This window comes from Neomonachus schauinslandi, chromosome X, assembly GCF_002201575.2.
Source record: "Neomonachus schauinslandi chromosome X, ASM220157v2, whole genome shotgun sequence".
In the NCBI taxonomy this organism is placed as follows: Eukaryota; Metazoa; Chordata; class Mammalia; order Carnivora; family Phocidae; genus Neomonachus; species Neomonachus schauinslandi.
The window spans coordinates 122087170-122114164 of NC_058419.1; the positions used below are offsets into that span (position 1 = coordinate 122087170).

A 26995-nucleotide genomic window follows, 5' to 3' on the forward strand; every position below is an offset into this window, starting at 1 on the left:
AAGACAGTGAGGGGTGAAGCTCTTAAATTCTGGCTTCTCTGCCTGCCCTGGAGCTAGACAGTGGTTTGGACAGAAGCATTAATCAAACGCTTTCCTGTGCATTATCTAAGATTGTTGCATATGGAGTCTTACTGGGTAATTGCCACACCGTGACCAATGGCATGCTGGATCCCCAACCTCTAATTTATCATCTTGAAAGAGCACGGGACCACAGACAGAAGTGGGGATGATGAAGCTTCCATCCTGCACATCAATCTCTGTGTAGCCTTCCACCTCCTTCTGCCACTGTTAACATATAACTCGTGGCCTCACCTTGCTTGGTGGTTCTAATTGTCACCGTTGTGAATATAAACAACTAACCATGAGAAGAACCATTTATAGTCCTGGAGAGTCTCTAACAATGCCTTGCTGGGACAGAAATTACACAACGTGGTTTTCAATATTTCCCTAATGTGAGATGCCCTTTAAATTGCCATGGAAGATAATGGCAGTATGTAATTTTTTTTTAGCACCAGAAGTCACTAAACATTACTGGCGTGGGGGAAAAAAAAAGGGCAAACTTAATTCAAATGATAAAAGGTCGAAAGATGGTTTACTTGCATTGAAAAGCTAACAGCAGGATGCAGATAAACATTAGTGTTCTTATTATCCTTTTTTACTTAAAATACATTGTCCCCAAATTTTAACATACAATTAAACAGGACTGAACATTTTAAACACACTTAAAATGGCATTAAAATGTAGGGTTTGTTGTTAAAGCAAAAGAATTGAGCTTGCAGAACGGTTACTGAATCTCTGTGTGATGTAAGATATTCGAAGTGGTATTTACCTCCCTCATTCCCACTCTGGAAAGGTTAGCAGATGTGTGTATTTCTGAAGATACAGTCAATCTAAACATTCACTTCTGTTGTTTCTTTCTTTCGTTTTAAACTGGCCCAAAACCATCATTTTCCTCTCCTCCAACTACTTAAAATATCTTTCTATAAGCCTGATTAAGCCTCAATTATTGCAGTGTCCAAAATGCCACAGGATTGCTTAGCATAAACAGCAATGAAGTATTTTGCCCAATTTAATAACTATTCGTTTGCAGGAACAGGGCGGTAACAGGAGGTCTGCAAGATGAGGGGAGTGTGCTCGTTCTGTCATGACAACATGCAGCTCTCACTCACTAAAGCAACAAAAGAGTATCTTGTGGTCACCGTGCGTGCCCACCAAGGGTCATCTGGGGCTCTGTCACCTGTCAGCTTCACTCGGACCCCAGGCTGGGGGAGCAGCCTCTACCTGGGATGTTGATAACGTGCTGGGGGATTTGTATACTGGCTAATGCTCTAGCCCCGGAGTAAGAGGTGACATTTCTACTCACGATCCGCCAACAGCCAGAAGTGCCCTCTTACTACGTGTCTGGACACTGGAGCGAGCCGGACCTCTGTAGCAAATCCAAGGATGAGACGGTGCATAATGGTGAGCACACAAACACAAATCCAAGTGCCTTTTTCATCTTTGAATGCAATAAATCAACTATTTGAACTCTATTTTCATGATTGGCACACTCGGCTTGCTTCTTTCACTCTGGAAAGATCTCAAGTCTGTATGCTAGCTCACGGATTCAACACATGGCTTTTTTAAAAAAACATTTTATTTATCTATTTGAGAAAGAGAGAGAGAGCGCATAAACACAGGCAGAGGGAGAAGCAGGCTCCCCGTTGAGCAGGGAGCCCAATGCAGGACTCCATCCCAGGACCTGAGATCATGAGCTAAGCCAAAGGCAGATGCTTAATCGACTGAGCCACCCAGGCGCCCCAACACATGGCTTTAATTCACACACAGTGCTTCTGTGTGCTCTGCCAGGCAAACCAACGTAAGAAGCGCTATCACTGACTTCTCTATCCACCTAATTACACAATGTCACAATCTAACCAGTACTGTATATGGTGGTATGCGTTGTGCACTGCACAAATTTAGGAAGCAGTCTTCCCAATGCAGTGTGTTAATGTGACCCCTAGAGTTGCGCGGTACACACCATGAGCAGTAATACCTGGAGATCATGAAAATCTATCCATTTACTTATTATTTTTTAAGATTCTGTTTTTGGGGCACCTGGGTGGCTTAGTTGTTCGAGCGTCTGACTCTTCATCTCAGCTCAGGTCTTGATCTCAGGGTTGTGAGTTCGAGCCCCGCATTGGGCTCCTTGGTGGGCATGGGGCCTACTTAAAAAAAAAAAAAAAATTAAGGATTTTATTTTTAAGTAGTTTCTACACCCAATATGGGGCTCAAACTTAGCCTGAGATCAAGAGGCCCCTGCTCTACAGATTGAGCTAGCCAGGTGCCCCATTTTACTTATTTTCTTAACCAGGAGATCACTACATAAATCTAAGCCTAAAGCAACCTATTTATGTCCTGGTTCCATGTACCTCTTTCCTCCTCTGTAACAGAACCATTATAACATCTATTTGACAGATGCGGAGTGAAGATCAAGTAGATTAATGCACAGAAGTGCTTGGAGGCAAGCCGGGGATGCACGAGCCTAACTGAGCATGAGCCCCTATTCCATCCTCTCCCAGTGGGCCAGCTCTGGGACCAGTTCCTACCTCACCTGCAGTGCCAGACAAGGTGCTACAGAAACTTGTATGATCTCCGCTCTGGACACGATGGCTGGAAACAGGTCTCCCTGAGACCAGCTCTAACAGATGGTCTGTCTGATCCCCCCACTCTCTCTCAGCAGTTCCCGACCCAGGGTATCTCCCTTGTCTGATAAAACACCACACGAATCCTCTCCTGAATTATCTGCAACCCTGACTTCTCCCAACCTCTTCATACCACACTTGCTGCCTTCAACCTGAGAGGCAACAACTCTCAGATCTTCCTGCAGGAACTGAATGTGTTCCACCCTGACTTTTAAAGAAAAGCATCAGAAGCACGAATCGCAGGAGTTACGTGGTATTATTTCAGAGGGTGCAGAAACAAGTCGGCTTGAAGACATTACATTGTCTTTTGATCTTTTTCTAAGACTAAAATCTGATTAACAAAACTAAAGCACCACAGTCAGCAGAGTGCTTAACGTATGCACAGGAAATATGGGTTTAAGGATTTCAAAGGTTATAAAGTTTATAGGGATTTCAAAGACTATTTCATTTTTATTTTTTTGAAGATTTTTGTTTATTTATTTGAGAGAGAGAGTGAGAGCACAAGCTGGGGGAGGGGCAGAGGGAGAAGCAAACTCCTCGCCGAGCAGGAAGCCCGATGCGGGACTCGATCCCAGGACCCTGAGATCATGACCCGAGCCGAAGGCAGATGCTTAACCGACTGAGCCACCCAGGTGCCCCAACTGACTGCAATTCTTTTGGATAAATACCCAGAAGTGGGATTGCTGGATCATACGGTAATTCTATTTTTAATTTTTTGAGGACCCTCCGTATGGTTTTCCATAGTGGCCGCATCAGTTTGCATTTCCCCAATGCATGAAGGTTCTCTTTTCTCTACATCCTTCTCAACACTTGTGGCTTTTTTTTTTTTCTTTTTTAAGTAATGTTCACAACCCTTCAATCTTGAAAAGGAAGAGAGTCCCACAAAATGCAACAACACAGATCAACCAGAGGGACGTTATGTGACATGAATTAAGTCAGTCACAGAAGGACAAACACTGCAGGATTCCATTGACAGGAGGTATGTACAATAGTCAAACTTACAGAAGCAACACAGCAGCATGCTGGTGGCGAGGATCTGGGGGATAAGAAAGATGGGAAGCTGCACATCATCGGGTAGAAAGTGGCAGTTATGCAAGATGAATTCTGGAGGTCTGCTGTGCAGCCTAGTGCCTAAAGTTAACAGTATTGCATTGTACACTTAAAAGTCAAACAGGCTAGATCTCAGCTGAAGTGTTGGGACAACAATAAAATTGAAATAAAAATATAAAAGAACAACACTCACACACACAAGAATTAACGCACGGGGCTTCTACTGAAAGCAACACCAGTGAATCAGAAAAACCGTCTGCAATACAAAGAGCTTTCACAACACGTCACGCTCATCTAGTGTGACCAACCTACTGGATTAGCCAAGGTAACCAGTCTACCTGCTATGACACCATCAACCTCCAGATCTCAGTGGCTTAAGAGAGAAAAGTCTGGATCTTGGTCAGGTTGCAATCACCTGGTAACCAGGCAGCTCTCCGTGGTTGCCCCAGCTGGTGACGTGGCTCAGGGGTCCAGGCTCTTGTAACTGTACCGTGGCATCCTCATTCCTCAGGATCTTCTCTGAGTCCTTACCTGGATGTTCTGCGCTCAGCGGCCACAGCAAAGATGACATGCACGGAACTTTCTGGCCAGGCCCGAGTGTCTCATGGTCCCAACACGACAATAAGGGAAGACAGAAATGCGTCCCTGCCTCGTACCAACAGACATGAAACTGCCCACTTGCTGCAGGAGAAAGTTTCTGCCTCAAATGTAATTACAAAGAGGCCATGCCCACTGGGGAACACGCCCTATCTTTGTAAATACGGCACTTTACGTACTTAATTTTGCACCTTGTGCTCAATTTAGACAATATGCATTTTCATAGTCAACTCAAAGCACATAGTTATAAAAAATACAGTCACTGGAGATTTTGCCTTTAGGAAAACACCACCATAGACAATACAGTTTGTAACGTGAGACTCTCACATGAACCGTGAGGCCAGTTTTATATCCTAGACTTCAATACGAAAGTGATGGGTTGCACACTGGGTAAAGCAAACCCAGGCATTGTGCAATCCACCTCTAAAAAGATGTGATGTATTTGCCGCATAAGCCAAACAGCGCTATCCTGCAAACTCATTTAGAGCATTTGAACCTCATGAGTAGAACCCCAAGGATGACCAGGGCGCTAGAGTACCCCACTTAGACCCACTGGTGGTGTCCTGGAGGGAGCCTGGATTTAACGGGGACACTGACATCACACAGCACGTTCTTTGAGGGCTAACGAGCGCATAATGAGGCTTGAAGCCAGCTTGGAGCATCTACAAGTCACCACGCGTCATCCACACAGACCTCTCCCTAAGGACCCACATTAGCGTTTGTGCAGAAGTGCTGGGTCAAATGGGAACCCACGTGGGGCCCTCTGTGCCCGCACTCTTCCTCGTCCTTCTTACCGCTGCCGTGCTTGATTCTGACTTGGCTTCGGTCTTCCAAAGGAATCCCGTCTCAAGACCGGACGAGAGGGGCGCCTGGGTGGCTCAGTCGTTAAGCATCTGACTTCGGCTCAGGTCATGATTTCAGGTCCTGGGATCGAGCCCTGCATCGGGCTCCCTGCTCCGCGGGAAGCCTGCTTCTCCCTCTCCCACTCCCCCTGCTTGTGTTCCTTCTCTCGCTGTGTCTCTCTCTCTGTCAAATAAATAAATAAAATCTTTAAAAAAAATTAAAAAAAAAAAAAGACCAGACGAGAGATCAATGTTTTCTGTTTCTCAATTTCCACCCTGCAGACTTCTCTGCTGCAAATATCTCATGAGCACAAGAGGTGTTTCCCCCACGTACAGGGCCACTCGAGACTTTGATGTGCACGCAAAGGGAAAACATAGTAAATAGGTTTTGAGATAATGACGTGTTGCGTGCGATCCTAAAACACGTGAAAACACATTAAGATCCTATTCTACGACTGTATGGGTACACAGGTGTATGTGATCTTCAACCTTCAATGTTCATCTTGTTCCTTCTGATTTTAAAGGGAATTAAGGCATTTTTCACGTGCCCCCGAAAAGACCTGAGGCAGTGTGCACGTCCGATCAGATGGGAGGGGCTGTTTTATTTCCTGTCTGTCTCTACACTTCTGACCCCTCCCTGCGGCTTAGGGATGCAATCAGTATTTGTCCCATCGAAACCCATAGCCCCCATCACTTCACATAGTCAACCCTCCACATACTTGCTGCATCTAGTCACGCGAGAACACAAAGCACTACAACACATTTCGTCACCAAGGAAAATTTTATTTTACTTTTGCATGGACATCAGAACGGTGTTTTCAGAAACCTTAAGCAGGTGCGTCACTTTACAGACGGCATCTTTCAGACGTGGACCAAGTCCTTTCCCTCCATCTTTTCTCCCCTCTCCCCTGTACGTCCTCCAGGACAATCCGAAGTCTGTTTCTTTTCTCGAATCCTTCACGATGCAGGCTGCGATTCTGCTTTTCACGCAGGGTTACTGACCTTGGGAAATGAGGTCTGTCCATAGTTCCTGTTTGCTTAGCGTGTTAGCTAGGACATGCTACGAATAGAAAGCCTTCTTTCTTTTAAAAGAATCTGTTTAAAGCTCCAAAACCCAGTAAGGTTTAGACGTACAACTCAAGAGGTAATACCAGTGAGATGTTTTGAAAACGAGTAGCCTCGTACAGACTCATAAAAACAAAACAAACTAGGTCATAAAGAAGGCTTGCTAGGTGTCTGCTGAAAAAAGAATTCAAATGTCCTGCTGTGGACCCCAAGCAAAACTTTCAGATGGCAAGTGGGTTGAAACCTAAGAATTATGCTTATCATGAATAAATTTGATTTTCCAATACCCTGATTCATAACAGTCATAAGTTATTTTGAGGCAAATAGTTTTTTTTTTAAAGATTTTATTTGCTTATTTGAGAGAAAGAGAGAACACAGAAGCAGGGGGAGCGGCAGAGGGAGAGGGAGAAGCAGGCTCTCCGTTGAGCAGGGGGCCCGATACGGGACTCAATCCCAGGACCCTGAGATCATGACCTGAGCCAAAGGCAGACGCTTAACCATGTGAGCCACCCAGGCGCCCCTTAAGGCAAATACTTTAAAGCTGATTTTATTTCTAGAGGTATATGTCCTTCATTGGCTGCTAACATTCAGTACAGACTGAACAACTCTACACATACATACGTATTCACATATTCTATAAAAGTGCTTCCTTTCACTTAATCCTCCAACACATATCCCCACCCCCTGAAGTGTTGTCTAGAAGAGTCCACTTGCATTGAGTGTGTTAAACTTTGAGTAAACATGATCAGCGTAATACCGAAGTTTGTAATAGTGGTTTTAAATAGTTTCTGCATAGTAATACCAGCAATAACCCCACCCCGTTATTAACAAGCTAGTACAGTAGTTAGCAAAGGTTCCTAAAGCAACAGGACAGATTCTCAGCCATTTCTGGAGTTAGAAATCCACATGAAAAATAAGAAACCCGTTTGCTCGCCAACTTTCAACCTTTCCCGGGGAGGGGAGAAAAAAACATCACTTGTAGGTTGTAAGAAAAGAAAGATGTAAAATGCGAAATCACGGATCTCAAGAGGAAATGCAGTAATATTACTGGATCTTGGAAGTTCTTCCCGGGGTGGGGAACACGTGGAGAGACGTGTGGCCCATGGTCAGGGTGTCTGAGAGCACACATTCTCTCCACAGGGCCACGCGGGGTCCAGGCTTTGCATCGATCTGCCGTCTCCTGGAACGGAGCAAACACCGGGCCAAGAGGGAATGCTCAGACATGTGCACTAAAGAGACAAATGGATAAGCACGGGAACAGCAGGTCCTCTCCACTGACCCGAAAAGGAATCCACACGATACCGTTGGCAGATGTCTAGAGTCTGATCAAGTGACATGAGCATCCTCTACTCAGGTGCATCCTCTCCTCCGTGGGGGCTGGTGGTGCAGACTCAGGACCTTCCTCCTACAGATCCACTGCCCACCGCCTCCTACGTGGCCTGCTGATGCCCTGCCCCTCAATTACTGATGTCGGAAGAAGCAGGATTAAAGCGAAATTGTACATCTCATCGAGGACGGAAGGCACAGGTATTTGTTAGCCACACAATACAAGTGTAAAAAACAAAGGTCCCTATATGAACTACTGTGGTCTCATCAGTAAATTCTGCAAGAACGAAAGGTATCATGATATTGTGCAAGGGTCATGGACTGCTTACGAGTTCTCCCCGCCGAGTAACACACTTTCCGGGCCAATAATTCTGCACTGCATTGGGAGGGATTCCTCATGCTATACTATCCCCGAGGTAGCCTTTATCTGGGAACTTCCATTCACCAAAGAAACAGTAAAACCCAAATATAACACTATAAAGTATGCAACGGAAATCCATTCAGGACAGATTGTCTTGGGATTATGGTTCCCGAAGGATTTCACAAAAAAGTCTGCTGCAAGAGAAAAGTCTTATCTGTGAACCTCTCTTGCTTTTACCTAAATAGTGTGAAGCTTCTAGTTTTATAGTTCAAATATCTCTGAATTCCCGAGGAAAGAAAGAAACTGTGTATCTGTAAGTATATCTATCATGCATAGTTTTTAATATGTGCTCTAAATAACACCGATAATAACTGCCTTCCAAATCAAATTGCAATTGAGCATCATCTATTATTGGTGAAGAAGATGGTCCTTTACTCATTCTAAGTTGCATATATTAAGATTCAGTAAGTGCTGTTTAAATGCTATTCCGTTGTTTATTGGTGTGCCAGGGAAATCATGGCGGCCGATGCACCATAAGGCATCGTGGAATAACGGCACCTTATGCCATGGGTCCACTCATTTGCAGAGGAGTCAGCACGATACCTTCTGCTCCTCCCCACCCACCCGACCCCCCACACTTACAGGACTCTAAGAATTTTGGCCATGGAACCCCATGTCTGGCATTTATCCCTGTGTATACCATAGACTTTGCTTTCCCCCTGGGGTAACCGGGGGGCTCTTGACGGAGCCTTTGGGCAGTAAGATGGAGAGAGGCTCCCAGTCCGAGGTGCCGACAGGGCTGGCTCTCCGCAGGGCCGCCGCCCTGTGTGTGCACAAGGCCGGAGGTGCAGCGGGTGCCGGGCCTCTGTCCCCGGACGTGCACCTAGCGGCTCGCCCTCCTGGCCTGTTCCTCCCGGTCACACTGGCAGGACAGCCCGGAAGACGAGCAGCACATCTGAAGCCATGGCTTCCAGAGAATGTTGCCCAGTGACAGCTGATTGGGGACCTCCTGCAGGGTCTCGGCGTGGCGGTCTGCGGCCCGCCGCATGACGTCGACGATCTCCTGGAAGCGGGGCTCGGTCGTCGGCGATATCGGGTTTCTCTCCCTGGGGTCTCTGGAAATATCGAAGAGCAGCGGCGGGTGATGCTGGTTCACAAACTGCCCATGGCATAAACACAAGTGTGTGGAAAAGCACCCGTTGGCGCCCTCGGGGCTGAACTTGGGCGTGAAGAAGAAGGCCTTCCAGACGGACGTGCCTGTGGTTTACAAGGGCACAGGTTGGCGTGGGGTGGGAAGCGCCCTGAGCCTCACCGCAGCAGGGAGCAAGCACAGACACTACGCGGCCGTGTGCTTCCGGAATGCGGGGCACCGGACGGGTGTCTCGTCCTTCCCGCTCCGAAGAAGAACACCATAGCCCCAAAAAACAGCAAGAGCATGCATTAAGCTGTAACGGCCAAAGAAGAAACGGTAAGACGGACAGAATGACGGCTTCTATGAGGCAAATTTACACAAGGTCACCATGGCGTTTTCTTCTTATGCACAAAAATCTCTCTATTTCCTCCCATCTCCTTCTTCCTCCTCTTCCCCAACCCCCAATGTCCGAGGCAATGCTGTGCAGGCAAGAGAAGAAAAAGCCTATGAATTGTCTGCTCAGAGAAAACTCAGCCAGGATGGTCGTTTGGGTCTCATGGACTTTACAGCTTGGAACCACAGGGCAGACATTCGATAAACACACACACACACACCCACACACACACACAGACAAATAGATTATTTTTGTTTGTCTCTCTACCACCCAGCTCTACCACCTAGCTCTAGCATTTCCTGCTCTCCAACCTTTTCAACCTGTGGCCTCTATTTCCGTTTAAAATTAAGAGGATCTGGGGCGCCTGTGTGGCTCAGTCAGTTAAGCGTCTGCCTTCGGCTCAGGTCATGATCCCGGGGTCCTGGGATCGAGCCCCGCATCGGGCTCCCTGCTCGGCGGGAAGCCTGCTTCTCCCTCTCCCACTTCCCCTGCTTGTGTTCCCTCTCTCGCTGTGTCTCTCTCTGTCAAATAAATAAATAAAATCTTTAAAAAAATAAAAATAAAATAAAATAAAATTAAGAGGATCTTCCGGAAGAGGGAGGAGGCTCCCTGCTGACATGTACAGAAGAGATGCGAAAAGCACACGCACACACACACATGCACACACACGGCCATCACACACAATCTTAAACACGCGAAGACCTCGGTGAACATTTTATTTTCTCTGCTCTGAGAAAGCCTGAAAGCAGCAAATCAAGAATTAAATGAGCCTGCTAGCGAGGATGGGGAGGGACCGCAAATGGGCAGCAGAAGGGAATGTTCTCAGATTAGATTGGGGCTGGGTGTGCACAGCTCCACACATTTGCTAAAAATTGTGGAATTGGAATTTTAGGGTGCATAAGTTATTTCTTAGTAAAGCTGTTAAAAATGCCAAATTAGGAGAATTCATTGACCCCAGAGTAGGATGGTTACATCATTTAAAAATTAAGTTTTTTGTTTTTGTGTTTTAATGCCTGTGCGGGGCTTGAACACATGAACCTGAGTTCAAGAGTCAGCGGAAATCAAGCGTCAGATGCTTAGCCAACAGAGGCACCCAGGCGCCCCTAAAAATTAAGTTCTTTGAACATCAAGTCTGTGTTCCGTTATACTCCCCAAGTATTAAAATTTTCAGGAAAAACCTGCTTTACAAAAAATTGTTATCAAAAAACGGATTCCCTGTTTATTCCAGAATGTTCTGAGTCTGTGACGGGCTGAGTGCTCATCAAACAGCCTCTGAGAGAGCTCAGCAAGTGGCTTCCTTCGTGAAAAAAGTGGCAGCTAGCGAAAGAATTAGCAGCTACTGACCTACTGCAATCAGATGCAGAACGAGAATGTCCTCCTTTGCGTTTTCCTTACAGCGCTTTTAATGTAAAGCCCTGAAGACCTTCCCACTGTGTGGCATCCCATATGCATTTATTAATCCACTTCCACAATCTGCATATATTCTGGTGCATATTTAGTGACCAACCAAGGCCAATACAAAATAAACCAACGGAAGCAACTAACTGTAGTGGGCATCCGCGTTGTGTCCGAGCAGCCCCTGACCTCAGATGAGGTGCTCAGCACACCTGCCTTTTAACGATGAAGTCAGGCAGACATGCCAGGCTGCAGACACCGTTCCGAGCACCCTCTCCAGCAGAGTTTTTCAAAAGCACATGGCTTTCCTGAACGTTCTCTCCATCCACTCCTCTTTTCCCCGTGTCCTCACAAGTATGACCGATTTCCTTTAGGGCTCTTTCCGGCTACCCACTGAGAACGCATCCCCGGTCAGGGTCATGAGGGCCAAGGCTGTTACAGACAGATGCGTGCGGGAATCCCCTCGGGCAGCTGCCGATCCAGAGGGCGTTTCCAACCTGACATTCGAGTCAAGTCTCGGTGTGTTTAAAACCCCCAGAGAATGCAGGCTCCCGAACAAATTCATTTTAAGGGTCCGTGCTCCCCACTTGCTTTTGAAAGCCATGCACACAGAGTCCCATGATTACCGCCTTAGCTCAGGCCTGCCCAGATGTGAACTGCAGAACTGACTTAAAGGCTGGGCAGGAAATCTCCAGCATCCTCACCCGGGAGCAGCAGGGGATCGCTACCCAGCCCGGACAAGTGTACAATGAAGAATTCATTTTTCTGATTCTTTGCTTGTTCGGTATGCTCTATGTGGTATGTGCCTTTTTATTTTCTGATCTGAAATTTCAACATTTTTGCAAAAAGATTGCTTATTCTCTGTGCTATTTCTTTGGACCATTTTGGATTTGCTCCACTTAGAGCAATGGGAATACATTTTATTGCACGTAGGCTCACAAGACACGGACCCCGTTCCATTCATTATTCACCAGGAACCCAGGAATCCACATCTTCAGAGCTGCCATTTCAAAGGAAAATACTACATCCCAGGTGTGTGATAAAATAGGAAGGATCTGGTCACCTTATAATGCTAACAGCTATATTCCGTCCTATCTCCCAAAATTATTTTGATAACATATTTCATCCTACATTTCTCCATATACTAGAAAAATGTTTTCTTTTAAATACATTTTTTCTCTTGTTAAAATTCCACTGTACTCTAAAGAAAGACTGTTCTTCTCACCTCTGCAGAGCCTCCTTGAAAACAGAACGTGTTTCCTGTTTCCGTGGCTCATGTCGTATGATCAGCTTGAACCCCGGCTGTGACGGACAGCGTGGGTTCTACTCTCAGCCCCACTGTGTCCCAGCTGTATGATGCTGGGCACGGCTGTGACCCTCTCTGTGTCCCACTCTCCCCTTCCGTGAAGTCAGCATAATCACAGTCCCTGCCTCGTGACATTGCTTTGAGGGCCCTCAAAACCCCGCTGCTACCCAGAGGGGGTGCACAGTGAAGACCACGTACGAGTGAGCTGTGAACATAAAGCATCCGTCCAAGCAAGACACGCAGTGGATTCCCTCTGCTCTTAAATCCCTTCACTGTCATACACGTCTTAAGACACTCCCCACCCCCCGAAGGATTCCTAAAGAGCATGGACAATTAAATGTAAGTGGCTTCAGCACACTGATTCTTAATTCATCACTCGGACCCAGGCTTCCCATGATGAATGCCATCGGACTGCTAGGCCTGGCAAGATGTACTTTGGATGCTTGGAGGACTCCGTGCATATATCATACAAGGCACACACAGACACTGTGGGTTTTCCGTCTGGCAGGGTTTCCTGCTACACTGCCATCTTGAAGTTCTTCAAGAACCGTTTCAATAACGCTTTGTTTTTGCACCGCGGGGGGCCCACACCCAAGGGACCCCAGGAGTGCCCCCTCAGGAATGCGGACGCCATCTACTGATGTCTGCAAATCCGTCCCACGACCCCCAAGCCCACAGTGACCTCCCTGCTTCCAAGATACACCTCAAACAGCACACCGTCTGCTCCCCTATCCTCAGCTAGCCCCCCTACACCAACGCCCCCGTTCCCTTCTTAGATCCAGAAATGTTACATCAGGGGTCCCACCTGGAGCCGCCTGGGGGCACCAGCATCTTCTAACTCAGTACGCACTCACCGTGGACCCACACCTCGTTCTTCTTGACCCCCCAGGCTCAATCCCACCTGTTCACCTTAGCCCAGACCCTGAACGGTCCAGCACTGAGCCAGTGGATTACAGGTCCGACTGCTTCCTGGCTGGAACCCCATATGAGAACAGTAGCACAAATGAGGACGCAGCTAAGGGCTCTAGCTAAGAGCATCTGCCTCAAATCCAGGCAGGATTTCCAGCAATCCTAGCTCCCCCAACTGATGGCTGATTGTCAGAACAAAAAACACTCCCTTTGACTAACTCTCTGCTGTAGAAACAAACCAATCATTGGGGAAGAGAAATATCAACCCCAGTACAAAATGGGTACACGATGCATGCTAAACGCCCTGCCTCTTGCTCTTTGCCTCTGTATGTTGAAATCCCCCATCGTTCAAGGCTCTCCAACAATCGCCGTGGGCCTGTCCGAATCCCAGTGGGACTTTATCAGGGTCTCTGTCTGCTCACCCGTTCTCACTACACATTCGCTGTCTGTGGACTCACTCCATTTCCTTCACTCTCTGAAAATGAAGAAGGAGGAGGAGGAAAAAGAGGAGGAGGGAAGGAGAAGAGAAGAAGAAGGAGGAGAAGGAGAAGAAGAAGAAGTAGTTCCCATTCATGGAGGGCCAGACTCAAAGCACACGGCGTGGCCACAAATCCAACTTTGCCAACGACTCTGTTATAACATGTATGCCAATTACGCAGCTTCCCACACCTGTGTCTCCCCATCTATAAATGAGAGAAATACCTGTGCGAGACACTATTACCTGTCCTCTGAGCCTTCCGCACTCAGCAGGGGTTACCTGGACACACAGACACCCATAATGAAGACGCCACTTCCCCACCTCCTTTGAAGCTAGGTGTGGACAGGTGAGCACCTTCTGGCCTGTAGGATTTACTTGGGAGGGTCTGCATATCTTCCTTGGGAGAAAACTGACCTGCACTCTTTTCCTCTCATCATTCCCACCCATTTCTCCATCCTGCTGCCCCTCGGTGGACACTACCATCATTCACTCATCACACTCAGGAAGCTGCTCCACCCTCCAGATGGTGGGGGGGGAGCCTGGAGTCTGCAACTCGAGACTGCGTAGACCATCCACCTCTACGTGTCACTCATGAGATGGACAAGGGAATCCCCCCCCCACCCCGATGTACACTACAGTTCCTTTGTGTTTTCCTGTTACAGACGAACCTGACACTAATGTAATCAAAACCCCTCTAAATTATAAGGATTAGACAGGTATCAGATGCAAAGTGTGCAGTAGGAATGTCTGATAGACCGTGGATAAGGAAGAGACGCCAAGGTTTATGGTTATCGAGTATGTTTTCAAAACACAGACAATGGCCACAAGAGAAAAAGGTGACAAATTTCAAGAATAAAAGATGAACAGAGGGCAGAGTATGTTACCACATACAACACAGTTTTGCATAGAAGATGCGAAGATAACAAAGACTTGTTAAATAGGACATGCCTTGGTTAGCAGTCCAATGTCCCTGTAGCAAACAGCAGGTCCCAGAGCACACAACAGCAAATCAGGAGGAAGCTCCACCATCAGCAGGCATCCTGAGAGAATGGGGATAGGCCCTGTGTCGAAGAGAGGAGATGTGCAAGCCAGTGTAGACAACCGATAAAATGGTAGAACCCAGTATGCAGGCTGAAAAGGGCAGAAGACAGGATGTCTGGTAAGATGAGAACAAGCCGCATTCTGAGCTTCGACCGAAGAAGGTGTCTGAACATTCAAAACACTGTCTTTTTTGGTATTTCAGAAAGAAAATCTAATTTTGATTCATTCTGTCTCTATAAGGAAGTAACTTTTCATTTCTTCCTTGAAGATTTTATTTTTAAGTAACACCTACACCCAACGTGTGGCTCGAACTCACAACCCCAAGATCAAGAGTCGCCAGCTCTACCCCCTGAGCCAGCCAGGCGCCCCAACGTTGTCACAAATTAACCAAAGTCACAGCTGACACTTTTTTCATCCATGATATTAATGAAATCTTAGGTCAGGCATATGAAAGCTTTAGTAGAAAAATGGATGTCTCTTTTAAAGATTTTATTTTTAAGCCATCGCTACACCCAGCGTGGGGCTTGAACTCACGACCCCGAGATCAAGAGTCAGGTGCTTCACGGACTGAGCCAGCCAGGCGCCCCTGGATGTCTATTTTAAAAACTGCCTAATACGGTCTAATATAAGAGAATACAAAGTGCCATAAGAAAATATATGTTTAATGGACTACATTGAAGAAAACGAAAAATCCATTTATGAGGGCTTTTTTTTTTTTTTTTTCCCATTGAAGGAAATGAACAGCCGGGAAGTGCAGCTCGTTCCTGAGAGCCTGAGCGCTAATGAGATAAAATAAATGAAATAGAAGTCTCACAGTTTCAGGGAAGCCTCCTCCATCCTCATACATCCCTTGCTCTCCCCGGGTTGCCACAGTGGATCCCGCTGTGTCATGGGACACCATCGGGCCCATACGGCCACAAGTGTGCGTAGGCGTGCTGTCCCTTCCCCCGGGCTCAGAAGGCACATACAGCAATGCGTGCGTGAATGCCTGCAAAGGCTGAGCTCACGGGGTGCGGCTTTTGGTGCAGGGATTCACACACCAAAAGGAAAGCCTGAGACCTAACGTATATCCCTCCAGTGGCTGCGGTCTATCTACCTGCCACACGCGTCACAGCAGAGGGCAAGAGCCGTCCTTCTCAAGGTTAGCTGAAGGACGAGCACATCCTTAGCAGGCCCTCGCTGCAAAATGCCACAGCCCATGTCACCATGGTGTCGGCCCTTGATATTTTATTTCTGACCCGTTAGATCCCAAGTCTGACGATCAGACAAGGGAAAGGCTTCCGGCGGAATGAGTCACGAAGACGAAAGCCAAGCATAGCCCTGCTATCCTGGTTAACCGTCGACCCATGAAGACATAAGCAGCTGTAAGTAGGATATTCTCTCTTCTTAGGTGTAGTTCAGAGGCAAAATTAATTTGTTAACTGTGTGGAAAATTTAGATGGTCCACAAAGCGAGCATTTTTCTTTCCTTAACCATGGTCATGCTGTCTTGATTTTAAACCTTACTTATCTCTTGCATAGGTATGGGAAACAGAAAGGAGTTAAAGAAATCTGCATATTCATTACAGAAATTCTAATAATAAACAAGATTACATAATCGAGAAAGAATAAACCTTCCTCATCCCCTATTTTGGAAAGTAGGCACCTTTTAAAAAGTTGGATATGAACACATTTCTTGAGAAGGAATTCTATTATCCTACAGCATTTTGTTCTGATTTTTTTTTTTTTTTTAGTCACAGATAAAAGTTTCCAGAAAACTTGAACTGAAAACGTAGCTGGATTTGTGAGGCCCTGTGGGTTCAGCAACAGGATAACCACATCCCGTGGATTTTTGTGTGACCAGCTCTGCTGGGGGCTTTCACACATTCACATGAACATTTATTTTATATGCTATAGTCAAAAGCTTGAAAATCGGTAACAGAATCCTACAGCCAAGTAGGTACCTGCTTTCTAAGATAAATTTTATCCATAAAACCAATTTGTCATTACACTGAATTTTTAATAGCACTGATTCATATGCCCAAACTTAAACCCAAGACTTATAATGCACATCGAACACTCCGTTTTAACTCAAAATTCCCATTTTAATGCAAGAAAACTTACGCATGTTCTAATAATGTGTTTGTAAGTTCTTTTCACAATGTAATGGGAGTAATGATACTCACTCATGATTAAATTATGTCATTCAACTTGCTGAGACAACTAAATTATAAAATTATGATAATTACGGATTTATTAAATTATAGAGAAAACATTGTATATAGCAGTTAAAAGGGATTCATGTTTCAAAAGGGTGGAATCAGAATTGTAGCTCCAAGTGTTTGGAAAATAAGTATTTAATAAGTCCGGAACACTCCGGCCTCCAACTAATCAGGACAAATGGTAACTGGACCTTAACATTTGCGGTCAGGTCTAACGTACCAGCACCAGTGACCTGCTGCTAAGCCAGCTCTCTCTGAGGGAGGAACAAAGCCCGGATTTGCTGTGTCCGCTGATTCCCGTGGGGTAAATATGCCCAGCATGGACTGACTTGAAGTTAGCCATGGTTTAACGGCACACGGGGAAGATTCTCGACCAAGCGGGAGCCGGCTCCAACACACCCCTACCTGCGACTAAATCCTGATCCTATATTTTCTTTTCTTTTTTCTTTTTTTAAGATTTTTTTTATTTATCTGAGAGAGGGAGGAAAAGGGAGGGGCAGGGGGGGGGGGGGGGGGAGACTAGAGGGAGAAGCAGATTCCCCGCTGAGCAGAGAGCCTGAGGCAGGACTCGATCCCAGGACTCTGGGATCACAACCTGAGCTGAAGGCAGACGCTTAACCAACTGAGCCACCTAGGTGCCCCTGTTTTCTTTTCTCTCCTTTTCCTCCCCTGTTTTCTTTTCTAATAACATATTGTGAGCTCAGGTGCAACCTCTTATCTTTAAGACTTATGGACAGTGTCCCAGCACCTAGCAGAGCGATCACCGGCAATCTCCTCCCAAAGTAGATCTGCGATGATCTCAGCCAACCTACCCAACTAGTACTACCCAAGTCCATATGGACGAGAGTCCACTTCCCCCACGCACCTCTGCATTCCCAGCATTTGACCCCGCTGGCCGTGCATCATGGTCTAGGTTGTAACCAGCCGCCCGGCAGGGCATTTGGTCTGTTTTGCTCACTGACAGACACTCATCCTAGTATGGAAGGTGCCCCATAGCAGGTGCTCAAAAATATTTGTAGAATAAATAAATAGATGCAGTACTGGATAGACACTCCCAAAGCCATGGGAGATCGTGGACAAACGCCGTTACTGAGTTTCAGATATAACGTCAAAGCCAAGTAAGAGATGGGTCATAAAAACCATGGTGTGTCATGACCTCTTAGCTGGATGGATGCCTCCAGCACTGAAATACCGCCCTGTCTCCTTTCCTGTTGCCGGTTCAAGGCAGCAGATGTTCAAGAATTGCGCAGGAGGAAATGTTACTTGGGTGTGTCTGAGAAGCAAATTTTAGCCCAGCTGCCTGTCACAATCTGGGTCTTGTTTTTCTCACGTACTCTTATTTTCTGTCTCTCTCTGTCCCTTTTGTCTTTCCTCCTCCACAGAGTGTGTTTCTCCAGCCCCTGGTCCAATATGTTCCTTCGGCTTTTCCGACTGAGGGTCATGGGGGGGGCGGGGGAGTGCTGGCTTTACAGAAATGCGGTTCCATGAGGTTCAGGACATGCTATCGCATTTCTTTAATCAGCCAAGAGTCACAGAAACTTCATTCTGTGCATTTACGGCTCCATGTAAACACAAGCAGGAAGGAGGACACCTCCCATTCATTGGAAGACTCACACCCGACTGTGTCGATTATTCTGAACAAGAAACCGTGTCCCTACGGATGTTTGGAATTACAGACACACTTACGAGATCAGTATAAAGAACGCTTCCTGGTCTAGAACCTTAAACTCATGCTTCTCTCATATTTATCTTCTGGAAAACATTGCAAGGAAGCCACCTGGGTTTAAAGTAGAAACTCTGAAGGGTAAACCTACTGCGATTTCTGTGGCTAATGGAAGGGTTGTGATTTTCCACTTTAAACAGAATCGTGAGGCTGCTCTTGAAACAAGCCCTTGGCGAACTAGCTGGGTGTGCAGGGTGGGAAGTGGGAGGTGTGGAAAACCAGCAGGAACATCATCCCGAGTTCAACAGTGAGCCCTCAGGTGGGAGGTCCGGCAGAGTATAGCCTCCCGGAGCAGGACCCAAAGCACAACACAGAAAAAGGGGAGTTTTCTTCCACCTCCGAAGATGAAACGGGAAGTCCCTCCTCGACATCTACCTGCCGCATGTACAAGCCTGGCAGGAACCGTTTTCCACACACTCTCACGTCTCTTCACGATCTGAACATCACTACAATTCTAAGTTTAAAGACACGGGGGAAAAAAAAAATCTAAAGCCTATATCCGCACCGAGGATTATCGCTCGGTTGCATTTGCTCCTTTATGCCTGGGACAGATACAACCCCAAACTGGTATCGGAAGACCCAAACGCCATCCTGATTCGGGTAGAGTGCATGGTGCAAAGAACACCCAGTCTGGGACGTACGAGGACCTCGAGGCATTTGAACTGAACATGAAAGGTCTGAATCTGGCTCAGGCCCCACCATGGCTGAGGCTTTGGAGAGAAAGTCACAGAAACATCTAAATGCCATTCTGCTTGACAGCACAAAGCTCCAGGAGGGCACAAAGCGCTAGAGAGAGGGCACAGGGGTGGTGTTTCAGGGGGGCACTGGACGGCAGGCGCTGCTAAGCTGCTAAGCACTCCCCAAAAGGCAAGAGAAGGAAAGTCCTTCCAGGCAGAGGATGCACAAACACAAGTCGTGTGCCCCCTAAAGAGGAACGTTGGTTTGGCTCCAAGTCACAGCGAGGAGGGACTTGTGCTATGGGCTTGAAGCTGGGCAGCCAGCCAGCAGGCCATGAAGGATGGGGACCACTGTGCCCCGGCTGCAACCTGGGGCTTCCTCTGCCTAGGAGGAAGAGCCACTCGCAAGTCAGGGCCAGGGTCCGCTGACGTCGTGCCTGGACTGCGGCAAGACCAGAAGGAACAAGACAAGTCACAGGAGGAGGAGCTCGAAGCGAAGCACCGTGACATGCGGACGCATCCCCCAGCCTTTACAGAGCAAAGCACTCTTGCCATCTCATCTCCTTGCACGGCCCCGATGGCGGACATACTAGAATCATGGAAAGGTCTGTTTTACTCACTATTCCGAGGGCTCCAGCGCACAGCGTTTAAGTAGAAGTTGCAGTAATGGAAGAGAAACTCATGATCGGAGAGTTGGGTCTTCCCTTGAAGCAGTGGCATGAGGTCACGTCCATCGATGATTCTGTAGGACAAATGTTAGACAGGCATCAGCTGGGGAACGGCCACATCGTCTTTGGGCTAAATCGCCCCAACCTTTGACTTGTCCTTCCAGCAAATGAGAGCATGAGAGAGTCACCTAGTTATAATCCAGCAACCAACACAAAGAACACTCACTGACGCGTTGGGCACCATATGCAACTTCGTGAGGCCAATTCTGCTCTTGCATGAACTCATTTAATCCTGCACCATGAATTGGGACCATTATCATCCCGTGGTGATGAGTTGAGGAGACATCAATCAGAAAGCGTACATGATTTACCCGAGGTCATGGGACTGGGACCAGCTCATGGGATGCAAACCCAGCTGATTATTGGGTATCGGTGCTCTCTACTGCTCTCCCTGCTGCTCATCCTAAACCCAACTTCTGCCTATTGCCTTGGCACAGAGGAAGCTTCACTCACAAAGTACATAGCTCTATGGAAAATAAGAACATCTAACAATTTAGGTGACAAAGAGGTAATATAGAGCATGGGCACAACTTGGGTTGGATAGACATCCGTGGAAGCACATATCTAAATCAGAATGAACTAATTTGTGAATAAATACTAATGACAATGATACTAAAAACCCTCTGGATGCATTGTTCCCAGATGCAAATATCTCTTCCAGGCCTGCATGTGTAAGTAGACGAAGGGGAACTTTCCAGACGGCAAACATTTGATAATATCCAATTGGTTATGAGCAAAAGCAGATTATTAGGCATTTAAAGAAAGGAAAAATGTACATTAAGAGCCACTAGACCAACGGAAGCCATAGATACCATCAGGCCCCATCATTAAAACTAGGGACACAGAGCAACTTTGAAGGAGTCAGATGGTCTCACCTGAGGATTATCTTCCTCTCATTAAAAACACGCCATCCCTATCATCCCTTATTATGAGGAATTTAGAAACTGGAAGGCAGAGTTGGCTATATAATTTGCGTTAGCATTCTTGAGAGGCCCCGCGTCCCTCAAGCTTTGTGTGTGGTTTATTTTGGTGCCCCTAAAACCCCCATCCTATAATTACAGCCCTGTTGCTTAGCACTTCTCTGGCCCCCACCCTTGTTATTAATCTCGAGTTCCACAGAAGCCTACAGACTGAAAATATCCTACTATTGTGAGCTAAAAATAAGAACAAAAGGCAGACTTGGCCCCCTTCCCAAGCCCCCGCTTCCGTTCGCCATGACAGGAGGAGGAGGAAGCAAGGTAGAGAGACGCTTCTATTGAGAAACGGTATGCTCTCTGAAATACTCTTTCTATCCCGAAATGGCAGTCATTGTGCTTTGGTTCTTTCAAATCCCTTTCGAGAAAGACTCAGTCCGTACTAATATGCAATCCTGAATAGGGTGGAAAGAAAGAAAGTGGTGCACTAGAGTGAGAAGGTGTAAGTATCTGAAGAGGAAAAGCCCCAAGCGGTGAAAAATGACCCAGAGGAGGGGACAGAGGGATGCAAAATGCACCCCCCCCAACCCCGGGACCTCTATCTCATGTGGAGAGCAGGCCTTTCCAGGACCATTCAAGATGGAGAACCCATCTTCATTCCCAGGACACGATCTCTACCTCTATTTCCTTGTGCTTTGGATGTAGACCTAGAGCTCTTTTTTTTTTTTTTAATATCTTACACCTAACGTGCTCATATTCTTAGAAGCGGGCAGTAAATCACACGGCCATGGAGAGCCACCATTGAAGAGAGCTACAGAAATAAAACCTGTCAAAAGGGGCTTGTTTCTGCCATGAAAAATGGAAAGGGACCCTACTCGAGCTCAACTTTTAAATGGTGTCTAAGCCATCAAAACACTTGGGATTGTTTTAAATCGCATGTGTGAGTCACAGTTAGCCGTGGCCATAATCCGGAAATAGCACATGACCCCTGACGTTGCCCGTATGGAAATGTTCCCATAACGTCACAGCCTGGGGCACCAGGGCCGAGGTTCTCTCAAAGTGACATGAAGCCAAATTCCACATTCCTCGGACGTGGTGTTGAATTTGGAGAGTGAGGTAGGAATATTCCCCATGGGCTCCTGTCCCACGACACGGTCATGATTTCAAGCATTCATTTCCAACCACTGTGCATTTCAGAATGTCAGGTCAAATTAAATACCGTGGGGATGACCTTCACATCATTGCAGAGAGCATGTTTTGGGAACGTGCCCGGGCTACAGTGACCCTCATTCCCCCGTGAATGTGCTGGCCTCTCTCTTAGCTCCGAACCAGTGAATCGTCTGCCCGAATGTCCTTGCCTCTGCCTGGCCGGCTCTCAGAAGGATTTGGGGATCATATGACTAGAGAAAGCTTTGGGGGTGAGGGGACAGAGAAGAGACAGTTTTGGGGGACTGACAAAGAGGTTAATTTGGGGCACAATGTTTATGAGCTACCTGTGCAATATTCAAAATAAAGTGATTTCTTCAATGTAGAAAGTTTATCTTTCATAAACTAAGGAAAATCCCAAGAAAACAGAAAGATATTTTCATAAAGGAAACCCCAAGTGACCAGAAAGTTATAACCTAAAAAACACCTCCCTTCCTACATATTAAACTCACTGCCTAACTTGAACATAAAGTAAGGTCAGTCATAAGTGGTGGTGCATACATGAAGAGTTTCACCTTTTATTCTGTAAAATGCAGAAGAATTAGTTTTATTTGTAGGACTCTACTGAAATACTCCTCTAGAGCTATCGGGCAGCAAAATTAAACAGGAGAATGAAGTCACTCCCCTTGTCTTCATTACACAAAACTGGTATCAAGCATTCAAGCACTGATTTCCTTTCTTAACTTGAAAAAAAAATCACATTTTAATTTTATTTTCTTTATGGGAGAGGAGACCTAAGTATTTCACCTTCTGTAAAATGTGATTCTCAAGGATGTTGGCACCCCCCTTTTCTTCCCGCCCAGCCGAATCATCTCTGGCCAGAATATGGATGGTTTCCAAAGGTTTAACCAATTAGGGCATGGTGCAATTCTTCATCACCAACATCTGTGGACGAGGAGCATCGTCATAGGCTTCCTCTGACAATATTCTATCTGCTTGCAAAGATGTGACTGATGGTAAGGTTTTTCATTTTTGGGAATTAATACATTTCATTATACATTCTTCTTATGTACATCCATGTTGCTTATGTTTAATATCACACAAAAAAAGGGTTGCCCTCCCTTTATTTCCAGAATCAGCTCATTTGGAGACACAGTGGGAACAATTTTTTCTGAACACGCCTGAGATAATGGCCACCAAAATTCTTTTGATAAACTGTGCCGCTGAACGCAAATGGATCAGTGAAGTTATGTGTGAAGGAAAAATTCACGGCAGGGAGGAATCTCATGCGGGCTCAGCACGGGGTCGAATGAAAGAATTATTCTCCCAGTAGCACTGAGACTCTGCTGAATGAGTATCTCTTATGTGTATCCCCGGAGTCCTGCTCTCTTGACGAAGTAGAAACCCTGCATGGAAGGGCTTCTCATCTCCCACCGAGCTCTGATTGGTTAGGAACGCCACCCACCAGACTCAAAATGGTTCTTAAGAATGACAAGGTTGTACCTGAAGGCTAGGGGTCTTTTGAATAGAAATCCTCCTGATCCCACAAAACACACAGAAAGATGTGAGGGCACCTCATTAAGTCCTCGTCAGACAGCTTGGGATTCGACCCTTCAAATGAGTTTATTCTCCTGAGAAATGTAAATTTAATACTGCTCATGCAAGAAATCAGTGAAGCTGACCTCCACCAATCTTTGTGGGGGAGAGTTAAGGTTATCTTCTGAAGAATAGATATTGTGAATCATTTGTAGATGGATATACATATGGGGATGTTGTCCAGATGCTTTCATTGAAAAGTTTTGATGATGTTAATACACCATAACAATATTTTCCATAAAAGAGCAATAGTGAGCCTGAATCTGTCAACCCCAGCACTACTAACATATTTGGCTGAATTATTCTTTGTTGTGGGAAGCTGTCTTGAGCTTTGTAGGATGTTAAGCAGCTTCCCTGGCATTGCGATGCCAGTAACACTGAGTTAAGACAATCAAAAATATCTCAAAGACATGGTCCATGGGCCCTGGGAGAAAGAGTCACCCCAGTCACCCCAGTGAGAATCACCAAGTTAGATGTTCCCAGTCTCGAGGGCAGGTATATGAGGATGTTTTCTGGACCTGGTTGGTAACACGATTTAGATCAGACATTTTGTGACTAATTTTATTTCCATGAAGGATGTGGACAACACAGTTCTGTTTCCTTCTCTGTGCGGTCTCCTGGATGACGGTAGCATTCTCTGGGGCCTTACAGCTCCACCCAGAGACAGCATCGTTGCATTGAGCTGGGTCAACACACATCAGTGAGATCCATGAAAAGCATCTTCTATATTGCAAAGGCGGTTCTTACCAATGTCTTGGCTCCCGCATGAAATATTTTGGGCCTGCCGAAGAGGGAGGCCGCTTCTTTCTTCAGTGGGCACATACAATGAAAACAGACTGACCTCCATGAGCCTCAGACTGGCGTGGGCAGGAGGCCGGAGCCACAAGATTTCCCTCAGCGGATTTTCCTCTTTGCCTCTGACCTTTCCCTTCCCTTGTCTTTCCCCGATTGCATCAAAGCCCATTTAAAGATACTGTGAAGGCAAAGGCAGTGCTGATTTTAAGATTATGAGCCATGAGAAAAGAAGGTCATTAGTGAAATGGCCTGAACACTCTGTGTGCACTACTTAAGGAGACACTAAGTGTTACTCCAAGGCTAAGAACAAGGGCCCATGAGTAGATGAGACAGAGCGTGAGATTTCTGGCTTCACATAAGGTAACACTTTTTATGACTTCCTGCTGTCATGTTTTCCGTCTGTCATTGAGGTAGCTAAGGACTAGTTTGACCAGAGTAAATCCTAAAAGTGCCCTTCAGCCCTCCCCCTTTAGGATTCTATGATCCCGGATGACCGTTGACCGTGGAAGAAGAAAGAACTGCGCTGATGTACTTCTTCCCTCTCAATGTGGCAGGAAACCCGACAATGGCCACCATTCATGCACTTACATGCTCTCCTGCTCTCAGTCTTCCCAGGGAGCCTGCAAGGTCAGTGCCGTGACCGAAGGCACGTTCCAGATGAGGAATCAAGGCCCACAAAGTGAAACACAGACCCAGCGGGGAAGCCAAATCAGAACCCAAGCAGGATCCCTGCTCTTAGGCACAGTACCAGACGCTCTTAGAGTGTGGCGCAGAGACCCACAGGGACCCCCAAGACCCTTCCACATGGCCCACACGGCCAATACTGTTTTCATGAGAATACCAAATGCTCTCTGCCTTCTGAGCTACGGCTCCTGCAGGAGCGCACAGTGCATTCTTCCAGTGGATTCACGGCGGGTGATGACATCATCACTGTCCGCGGATGCAAGGTGCACTTGGGCACCCGTGTGTGTTCAGAATTTTTTCAGGTTTAAGGTCTCCTACGATAAATGTTGACAGACATAAGCCACATATACAAAAGGTCTTTGGGTTCCTCAATGACAGAAGAAGTACATGGGTGTTGAGACTGCAAGGTTTGTGAAGGGCTGAGCTGTCCAATGTTGCCTAGTCTCTAGCATGTGTGTGTGTGTGTGTGCTGGCGGCGGGGGGGGGGGGGAGATACAACTACAGAACAAACTTCAAAACAATAAGGAAACAATAAACGATAAAACGAGCTTAAAAGCAATGGGAAATGAGCAAACCTATTCCGGACTCAGTGCTGGCTGAGCTGCGCTCTCCTCTCTATTTCCTGTTTCCTCTTCGTTCTGCTGGCAGCTGAATTGAAACAAGATTTGCAGCCCCGCCTGCATGACATTAGCCTGGCCTGCCACCAAACTAATGAAAACAATTAATCAGCATGGTTCACTAAAAACTCTTCAGATTGGTAATAACACTTAAGAAGAAACCATTGGCAATGTCATATGAAGTTGTATTTAAATTCAAGAGAAAGACGTTTCATTTAGAACTTGCTAAATGAAGACACACTGGGAGGGAGGGCCGTTAACGGGAGAACCAGCTGCCTTTCTTGCTGCCGCAGCAAAGAGCAGCTGAGTGGGACCCCAAGCAAAGGCAGGGGAGCCAAACATGGTGGGTCAAAGAGGTGGCTGCCCACCTGCCCTGTGACAGGCCCGTGGAAGGCACAGCCAGGACAGACAGGATCATGGGATGTTGAAAGTCAAAGACCCATGAGAGCCAACACAGACCCCGCACCTTGCCGCTGATTTCCCACTGGGAGAATGGGATTGACGGCTTTTCTGCGTCGTCGGCCCCATCAGTGAGCCCCCTAACTGGACGTGGATAACCAGTCCATCTGGAGATAACAATGCCGTCATGCAGGCAAACCAGAACACACTTGCCCCTGTGAGATCTGAATGACACAATACCAACTGCGTCTGAGTCACAGTACCTGTCCTTGGGCAGTGGAGATCCTGCGAGGTTGACCACCGTAGGAAATATGTCCATGTTGCTCGTTGGCTCGTCAATCTCTAGCCCAGCCTTTATCACCCCTGGCCACCGAAGAATGCCCGGAATCCGGATACCTCCTTCCCAGTTGTTTGCTTTCCCCCCTGGAAGACCAAAAAAAGAGGCAACAGGGAGACATATGTCTTTTCAAAGCTTGGTTTAAGGCTCATTTCAGTATACTCTTCCAAATGTTCAGCATGGGGCGGGTGATTTGGAAGAGCCAAGTGCTCTAATTATGTGGATTCAATAAAAATTTTGTGAGCAATACAGCATACATGGTGGTGAAAAAAAATATGACATGGTCCCTACTATGCACGACACAGGCCAGCATCGCCTAGTGGTCATGAGCTATGACTGTCATCGGGGAAACTCAACTCTCAGAGTAAGAAAGGACTCAAGTCAATGACTATGGAGTCACAAAGTTGAAATTCTATTTCTACTTTTGCCAGTGGTCATGGGCAAACCAATAGTACCCCAAAATGCCCATGTCTACATCCTCAAAACCTGGGGATGTGGTACCTTTCATGGCCAAAGTGCTTAGGATTGTGGATTATCTGAGTGGGTCTAGTGTGATCACAAGGGTCCTTATAAGGGGAGGAGGGAAGCAGGTATAGAGT

General features: G+C 46.6%; 1 protein-coding gene across 3 annotated transcripts in view; it reads right to left on the minus strand.

The window, feature by feature from the left end:
• Positions 1-8562: 8562 nt before the first annotated feature.
• Positions 8563-26995, minus strand: part of STS (steroid sulfatase) — a 142360-nt gene continuing 123927 nt past the window's right edge. For 2 of the 3 annotated variants that reach the window (XM_021679195.1, XM_021678538.1), the window contains exons 8-11: positions 26323-26482; positions 19801-19922; positions 9065-9182; positions 8563-8964 (exon numbers count right to left, since the gene is read on the minus strand). In XM_021679195.1, the coding sequence (XP_021534870.1) occupies positions 8610-8964; positions 9065-9182; positions 19801-19922; positions 26323-26482 (755 nt within the window). In that variant the 3' untranslated portion in view covers positions 8563-8609. Of the gene's footprint in view, positions 9183-19800; positions 19923-26322; positions 26483-26995 lie in introns of all 3 variants that reach the window. The other variant, XM_021679843.1, reaches the window with a different exon arrangement.